Raw genomic sequence first — 9,385 nt, 5'->3', positions numbered from 1 at the left:
TTCGAACATCGCTCAGACTAAGTTAAGACAACTACTCAAACGTTATTGTAGAACTGATTTAGATATTAAGTTAGTCTTCAGTACGTTTAAACTCAGAAATATGTTCAGTGTTGGTCAGCGGATGTTGGTCAAGACGGTTGTGATTTTTGAGCTCCGCTAAGTTTCTTTATATTCTTTGCTTTTTCTTATTTTTGTATTCTGTTTTTTTTTTGTGTGTGTCCTTTCGTTTAACCTTTGTGCAATGCCTGGGTCAGTTGCGGCTTTGAAGAAGGAGAATAACATACTTAAAGCGCAACTATCGTCAATGTCGGACGAGGTAGCTAGATTGAAGGAGTTGATACAGCGACATAGCGAGAGAAGCGAAGAAGTTCTGCCCAGCGAAGAAGGTGCCCAATGTGTAGAGTTCTTGAGCAAGAAATACGACGACTTCCATCTCTTTAGCGGCATGGCCAAAGACGAACTCCAGCGACTAAGCACCAAACTCGAAGAGCTGAAAGCCAAGGTAGATATTATTGGAAATGCTATTGACGAAATTCAAGAACATAGTTTCCAGTATAATGTAAAAATTGTGGGAGTGCCTGAGAGGCTGCAAGATGAATCCGCAGCCTCGATAAGCAAGCTTTGCCTAAACATTTTTAAAGAAACGGGAGCTGATCTATCGATGTATGACATCGACACCGCCCATCGTGTTCCCAGCAGGAATAACAATGGAAAGCCAAAGCCGATAGTTTGTAGATTTGTCAGGCGTTTAGCCAAAGAAAGCGTCATGAATCATCGTAAAGATGCATGCAAATTGGACCCGGCTTCCGTTGGACTCCCTGAGGATGCCTCGTTAAGCGCGGTTAGAATTTTTGATCATTTGTCACCCCGAATGCAAACAGTCCTGTTCGAGGCGAAGAAGTTTAAAGAACAGCATTATTACCAGTACTGTTGGTCAAAGGGCTCCTTTGTTTATTTACGGAAAGACGCTACGTCTCGAGCCATCAAGATCAAGAATATTGGTGATTTGCTCAGTCTGGAAAACGGAGACCAAAGCTAAGTATATATCTCGTAATAACAACTCTCAATGGTAGTCCTAAGTGACAGATATGTTTGCCGAGCAAACAAATCTTTATTAAAAAACCTTCCTTTCTCAAATGTTGATATCATCCGAACGCATGGTCAGTTCAATAATAGCCTGAACAGTAACTTGCCAACGAAAAAGTACTTAGATAAGCTCCGTAGCCTCCATGAATTAGATATTTTTAGTTTGAATACTCAAAGTAGGGTCAATCCTGATAGCAACCTAAATAATCAACAAATTCGAAGCCGATATTTCTCACCACATAGCTTTTGCAAGTTTAAAAACGATCTCATGCGAGATGAAAACAAAACATCTTTCTCAATTCTACATAATAATGTACGAAGCCTTCGACGTAACCTTGAAAATTTGCAAGTACATTTACTGGATGAACTAGACTACCACTTCAGCGTAATCGGAATAACCGAAACTAAAATTACAAACTCGGCCAGAATAGACTTTAATCCACATATACCTAATTACCAATTCGAACAGGTGCCAACTCCTCTTTCTTGTGGAGGTGTTGGTATGTATGTTGACGCCAGTTTAAATTACACAGTTCTCGAAAAAACCTCTAACGAGGCTTTCCAGGCCTTATGGATTGAACTCGAATTTTTAATAGGTAAAAATGTTATATGTGGTGTAATCTATAGGCAACATACTTCTCCTGAACAATTTCAAACGTATTTCGATATGACAATAGAAAGACTAAGCTCTGCTAATAAACCGATATATGTCATGGGCGACTTCAACATTGATCTCCTCAAATCTGAAACCTGTGATTTTTCTCATAACTTTCTGCTGTCCCTGCAAAGTTACTCCTTTTTTCCAGTAATTGACAAGCCTACAAGAGTCCATAATAATTCTGCCACACTTATTGACAATAGACCGGTTCACGCTCTTGAGTGCATGCTGGGTAATTAGGGCAAGCAAATCCAAAATGGCGGATACGAACAACACTCTTTTGCTCGATCTGAATACTTATAGTTCAATATAGAAGTCACAGCTACATTTTGAGCTCTTTATGTTATTGCCATCTCGCTCAAAAGTCGTTGACAGTTCAATATCCCAACAACACGATCATGGCCACGCACCTCGAAGATTTTTTGGAACTTTCATGTGGGGAATTGCAGTTTTATCTTAAACAGCGAGGTTTGCCCTCTGGAGGGACACACTCGGATCTTGCTGCTCGTGCTTTGGTAGCTTTTGAACATAAAACGCCTATTCGAGATTCGGCCGAAAGCCAAGCCAAGTCACTACAAAATGAACATGTAGAACTACTACGCACATGCGGTATAAAGGATCCGTTATCCATGGTCGATTGGGAGGACTGTGTAACAAAGTGGCCGCATACAAACATTGGTCAAATATTCTCGTTTATACTTGGAAAAAAAGCTTTCGACACTGACTATATTGGTCAATATAAAATCAGAAAAGCGTATTCATACTTTAAAAGTGGTTTTGTGCACACTGTATACTCAAAAACAATTCATGGACAAGACAAAGTTCTGTTGTTTGCATCTGTCACTCCATCTCAAAGAATTCGCGAACAACCTCATAAAGTGTGGATAATTTGTAAATCTCCCGGTGAAATTCTTGGGGCATATTGTAGCTGTACAGCTGGATACAGTCAGTGCTGTAATCATGTCATAGCCCTTTTATATAAAGTTGAGTTTGCCAACCAGAAAGGTTTCACAGATCCTTCCTGCACAGATAAGGCATGTGTGTGGAATAATACTAGCAAGAAAGACATCCAACCCATGAAATTAAAGGACATGGTGTTCCAAAGCCACAAGGTAGTCAAAGAAAACCCAAGTTATGCTATTAATAGCAAGGAAAAACAGAACTTTGATCCTCGGCCAGAATCCTTGAGGGTTGTTACCGAAGAAAGCAAGCAAAAGTTTCTAGCTTCTCTTCGAAACATAAATCCTGATGCTGTCATCCATATTTCATATGCACCACCAACTTCTGATGATGTTCCCCCATCACTACAAATTATAGCTGATGATATATCCTCTAAAAACAATGGTGTAGATGCTGATGAATTAGTGAGACAATTTCTGGAACAATTATCTTTCAATGACAGTAGCATTAAAGAATTAGAAAAGGCCACAAGGGATCAGGCTAACTCCAGTATATGGAAAGAGCAAAGAAAAGGTAGAATAACTGCATCTCATTTTCATGAAGTATACACAAAGACAAAAACAATTCTTAGAAAAAGAAAGCCAAATTGCAAAGTAACACCTCTTCTTGAGCGAATTTTAGATTGTACCGATCTGTCAATGATACCTGCCATTAAATGGGGAAGAGAACATGAGAGAGATGCTGCTGCATCATTCTTTGCACAAGAATCCAAAAAACACAAAAATGCAAAGCTTCAGACTTGTGGCTTGTTTATATCTAAAACTTACCCTTTTGTGGGAGCTACCCCAGATGGTATTTTTCACTGCGATTGCTGTGGTCATTCTTGTATTGAGTATAAATGTCCATACTCACTTGCAGACATGAAATTTGATGAGCATTGGAACAATACAACTTATCTAGAATTAGTGAATGGGAATATCATGCTCAAGAGAACCCACAGTTATTATTACCAGATACAAGGACAAATGGCCCTAACAGGATGTCCTAAAACCTTTTTTGTTGTTTGGACTCCACTTAGTGGTGCTCATATTGAAATTATTGAGTTTGATTTAAAACTGTGGCAAGATATCATACCAAATCTAACAATTTTTTTCAAGACTTATGTTGCCAGGGTGTTGCTAGGTACTAGGCCTATTTATTATTGTGCTGTCTGTGAAAAACCCTGTCTTGAGCCAGATGAAATTGAATGTGATGATGAAAACAGTGTTCAGTGTGAATGTTGTATGCTATGGTTTCACTGGGCCTGCTCAAATTTTGAACAAGAATCAACATTCATTTGCAGATTTTGCAATGAACAAGCAATAGATAATGATTAAAATTATAGAGTGGAAGCAATATGACCTCAACAAACTACTAAATAGTACAAAATAGTGCGGATGAAACCAAAACATTATAGTATTTAGTATTACTAAAGTTTCAAAGTTATTGTTTGAACATTGTTGTAGCTATATACAAACATGTTTGTGTAATTCCATAAAGGAATTGTATTCTAGAAGATGTGTAAATAAACTTGACTACCATAGCTTATAACCTGTGAGAAAATTGAATGGGAACATTTTGGACTGGTACAAAATGCAAACATAATTGATGAAATGAAATCTATGTACTCAAAGGCTTTTTCATATTACATATTGCTGCACAAATGATGATTATGTCATCCAAATGGGAAAGAATGCTAATGGGAATTTCTTGCTTTAACATAGCAAAGTCTTTAATTCGCTTGATAGCCTGCTCGACATAAATCCGTACATTAGCAATAAGTGATGTGTTCCTAACATCAGCACCTGACATCTGGAGATTGGAATGCTTGGAGGGTGGAATTGTTAGAGAACATTGGTAGTATGCTAACAGGTCATGAATCTTGAATCCCCTGTCTGCCATAACTTGGTCATGTGGCTGAAGATAGTTTAAGAAACCACTGTTTTCTACAATAAAAACATCAGATGACCTCCCACTGAAGGTCTCAGAGACAAATGATATGTGGCCATTTGGTGTTATCCCTATCAAAAACTTTAACGTGTAGTGTTGTTTGTAATTTGACCAACACATTGCCGCATTCTCTAAGCTTGATGGGGTTTCAGAGAATAGTTCTGTGCAGTCAATGATGACTCTACACTTTCTGTAATATCGTCGAAACATATCAGGCATATTTCTTTGAATTAAATACCTATCTGGCCAGGAAATCATCCACTTTAATTCTTTAGACATCAGCTTAACCCAAGTGGTAAAGACAGAGCTGACAGTCGCCTCGGAAACTTTGAACCTTAAAGCCAGATCAAATACAAAGAGTCCTAGCTTGATTCGCATCATGGTTAGCAAAAACTCTTGCTCCAAGGTTAGAGCTCTCTGTACATTATTTGACCTGGGCTTGGTGGTGTCCTTCAAAGCACTTTCTTTGTCTCCTTTCCAGTAGTGCATACACATGGCTTTTTCAAAGAGTGTATTAAACATCAATTGAAATGTTTCTACGTTAGGGAATCCAGTGAAACGCTGGACATCTTGCTCTGTTGTTAAATCAGCAAACTTCATACTTCCGTATGTTAGCGGATTTATTATCAAGCATTGAGTTCCTTCTTCTTTGAAGCTTGAGTTATTGGATGCCTCAGCAGTAGAGACAACTTCGTGTCTTGCCAAAAGCTTTCTTTTCTTGGGTGAAGGTTTGTTAGAGTCACTTGGCACCATATACAAAGTTGGAGTTGGTGAGGAGTACGTTGGCTTTCCATATTGAAAGTGATTCGAACAAACAGTCTTGTAGTTGCCGGGTTCGAATCCAACAAGTCCTTTGGATATGCTGGCAATCCATTGGGCTCTTTTCTTTGGATCCTTCGGAATAAAATGCCAGCGAAGATTTTCGACATGTGACCGTTTCACTATCTTTTTTGGATATCTTGAGTCGTTGTTACAACCTCCAACACAACATCGGTAGTTAACCATTATATATCTTATTTTTTGACGCATTAAAATCGAAAATACAGAGCTCAAAATGTAGCTGTGACTTTTATCTTGAACTGTCAATACTAAAAATTGCGACCAGTTCTGAAACAAAGCCGATATTCATTAAGTATTCAGATCAAGCAAAAGAGTGTAGCCGAGCGTGTCCGCCATTTTGGATTTGCTTGCCCTAATTACCCAGCATGCACTCAAGAGCGTGAACCGGTCTATATTCTTGTTAACAGCATTGGCTTTAAACTCTCCAGCGGCAACATTGTCTCAGATATAAGTGACCACTACTCTCAATTTTGCATCATCCATTCTCCATCTTTAAAATCTCGCTATCAGGGGACTAAAATCCGTGACTATTCGAGATTCTCGGAAGAAAACTTTATCAGTGACATTTCTCAAACTGACTGGACCGGTTTGATCTCTAATGGCTCTATTGACAAACGCTTTTCTTCGTTCTACAACAGATTGAATAAAATTGTTAATAGACATGCTCCTCTCAAATTTGTATCAAAACGCAAGGCCAAGCAACTATCTAAACCGTGGATAACTAGAGGTTTACGTAGATCAATAAAAATTAAGAACGATCTCTTTTACTCTGGTGACACGGCTACATACAAGTTGTACAGGAACACAATTTTAAGCCTTACTCGCCAGAGTAAAAGACTTTACTATCAATCCTATTTTAGTAGCAACCTAAATAATATGAAAAAAACTTGGGAGGGGATTAACACTTAATTAATAAGCACAAAAAGACTAAGCTCGTATCGTCGCTCCAGCTTCCAGACAACCGGGGTACAACACAAAACCAATCAGAAATAGCTAATGCATTGAATTATCATTTCGCATCTGTCGGACCTAAACTTGCAAATAGCATACCATTATCCACCAGGGACTTTAAGGATTACCTAGGGAATTCAAATTACACCAATTCTTTCTTCTTTGACGCTGTCACTTCTACTGAAATTGAAATGGAAATTTTGAGTACTCAATCAAAAAAAGCCTACGGACTTTATTCATGTCCAGTTCGTCTTTTGAAGTCCGCACGTCAAGCTTTATCTCATACCCTAGCTGAACTAATGAACATGTCCATTTCAACTGGTATCTATCCCCACAAATTAAAGCATGCTGTAGTAATTCCAATTTATAAATCGGATGATGAAACTGACCCAAACAATTATCGCCCAATATCGTTACTGTCCGTGTTTAATCGAATATTCGAAAAACTAATGTACAAACGCCTAAAATCTTTTATAAATAAAAATGATATATTTTTCACATCGCAATATGGATTTAGAGAGAACTGCTCAACTCAACATGCAATTCTGGATATTCTAAATACAATTCAAAACAACATTGATAAAAAATTATATTCCTGTGGCATTTTCATTGACTTGAAAAAGGCCTTCGACACGGTTGATCATTCGATTTTGTTGCATAAATTACACCATTATGGAATTAGAGGATTGATTAATGACTGGTTCTCATCATACTTGTCTGTTAGGATGCAATCAACCCAAATCGGTTCTATTGTCTCTAGCAAAGAGAGAATAGTGTGTGGAGTCCCTCAAGGTTCTATACTTGGTCCGCTTCTTTTCTTAATTTATGTCAATGACATGCATCGTTCCTCCAAAAAGTTTGACTTTTACCTATTTGCTGATGATACCAATTTACTATATGCAGAAAAAGATCTAAACAAACTTGAAGTTGTCGTCAATGAAGAGATATTAAAGTTGTGTGAATGGCTGAATTCAAATAAATTATCTCTTAACGTATCCAAATCTAATTTCGTTATTTTTCATCCTTATCAACACAAACTATACCGAGAAGTAAACCTTAAAATACTTGATAATAACTCGGAGCAATTGGTATCTCTTGAACGTAAGACATATGTTAAATACCTAGGTGTTCTTATTGACGGTAATCTCTCCTGGAAGCATCATATTAACTACATTTCCACGAAAATAAGCAAAGGTATCGGTATTGTTGCAAGGCTAAGACACTTGGTACCGCTCACTACTCTTATAAACATTTACCGCTCGCTCATTGAACCGTATATTTCCTATGGTCTCGTTGCTTGGGGCCAAGCCGCCAACACTCATCTAAACAAAATCGTCATTTTACAAAAGCGGGTTCTTCGTCTAATGCACTTTTCCGATTACACATCTCACAGTGCTCCTCTTTTTAGTCGTTCGGGAATTCTACCGATAAAAATGCTTTACTTCAAATTGGTTGCCTCTCTGTTACATGACATCAAAAATCACTGTGCTCCTCTCAATATTTCTGAACTTTTTACTCACTCTGAACAGGTTCATTCCTACTCTACTCGTTTCTCAGTATCTGGAAGCTTTTATATAAAACAGGCGAGAACAAATCATCAGTTGTTTTCCTTTTCTAGAGTTGGTGCGAAAATATGGAATGGCATCCCCCCTGAAATTCGTAAGCTAAAGAAAGCACCTTTTAAACGTGAGCTAACTCACTTGCTTTTGAAAATTCTTGAAATTGAGGAGATGAATGTTGACTTGCGCTACCTTGACCTTTCTAGCTTATATTTGTATTTCAACTGATTAGCTTTCTCTTTGACCTGTTAAAAACTCCCTTGTGTGACTGGCTCAGTTAAAACTTTGAACATGATTATTACTACTATTATTTATTATTTATTTTTATTTGCTCATTTATTTATTTATTTCATTGTTGCGTGTGTGTGTGCGTGCGTGTGTGTGTCTGTGTGTGTGAGAGCCTATACAGTGTCTGTTTAGGTAGCCCGCCTAGAATAGCTTTGCTAACTGCGGGCTACAAAAGCCTTTATTTCTTTCGTTTTAAAAAAAAAAATAATAAAGACTACCGAAAGACTACAGTGTGAAAGATTCAGTACCGCTGGGTCTACGTTCGCGTGTCATATATAAATTTTCATGTGCTGGCTGTAATGTCAGTTATATTGGTGAGACCACTCGCCACATTTGTACACGAGTTCGTGAGCACCTCTTGTCGGACAAAACTTCGCATATTTACAAGCACCTGCAATCATCAAGGGCCTGTCTTGACTCTTGTGATACTGAATGTTTCACGATCTTAGATTCTGCCCCTTCAAAATACCAAATTAAAATCAAAGAGGCATTGCATATTAAGTGGGAAAAACCTATCCTTAATCAGCAATTGAAACATCTAGAGTTGTCTCTTTCCTTTTAATTATGTTGTTCCTTGGTCTTTTAATTTATTTTTATTATTATTACATTTATTTATTTTTTATTTATCTATTTATTTTTTGATCTAGTCAAGCGCGCGCTATTTACATCTTTCGCGTTTTTAACATTCAAATGTAACGTAAGCACTGACACGTAGTTTGTAACGTACCCTAATTTAAATTCAAATGTACAACAGTTAAATGCTCATTTGCAACTGAAGATGACATGAGAATGTCGAAACATGTCTTGTAAATTTAAACTCAAAGTTGTTGTTTCTTTTTTGAGATTAACTGTCACATTGCCATAACTGCCCTAGGCACGTTGACATAATTCCACTCGCATTTGGAATTCATTAACTTGCCCTCTTCAACCTTATTTATCAGTACAGACTCCGTTATCTGCCTCAACATTGCATCGTCACGAAAAACCCCCGTTACATTCATTACAAAGCCCACTTCTTTTCCACCATGCCTTTCACAACAATGTCTCCACAGAACAGAGCTCCCTTCTCGCCGTTCTAAAGCATGGAAGTGTTCTCTACCACGAGTATACGCAC

The 9,385-nt window shown here is 37.8% G+C and overlaps 1 protein-coding gene across 1 annotated transcript; it reads left to right on the top strand.

Moving 5' to 3' along the window:
- The first annotated feature begins 212 nt into the window (after positions 1 to 212).
- On the top strand, positions 213 to 1,940 carry LOC148722225 (uncharacterized). The gene has a single exon (XM_088735495.1). The coding sequence runs from the start codon at positions 242 to 244 to the stop codon at positions 1,037 to 1,039; it is 798 nt and encodes a 265-aa protein (XP_088591621.1). The 5' UTR covers positions 213 to 241; the 3' UTR covers positions 1,040 to 1,940.
- Positions 1,941 to 9,385: the final 7,445 nt, after the last annotated feature.

This window comes from Stylophora pistillata, chromosome 10 (assembly GCF_964205215.1).
Source record: "Stylophora pistillata chromosome 10, jaStyPist1.2, whole genome shotgun sequence".
NCBI lineage: Eukaryota > Metazoa > Cnidaria > Anthozoa > Scleractinia > Pocilloporidae > Stylophora > Stylophora pistillata.
This window is presented reverse-complemented; position numbering and strand designations above follow the sequence as displayed.

What these genes read in the sequence shown, in the direction of transcription:
- LOC148722225 (XM_088735495.1), top strand. Translation starts at nt 242, where the DNA reads ATGCCTGGGTCAGTTGCGGCTTTGAAGAAGGAGAATAACATACTTAAA.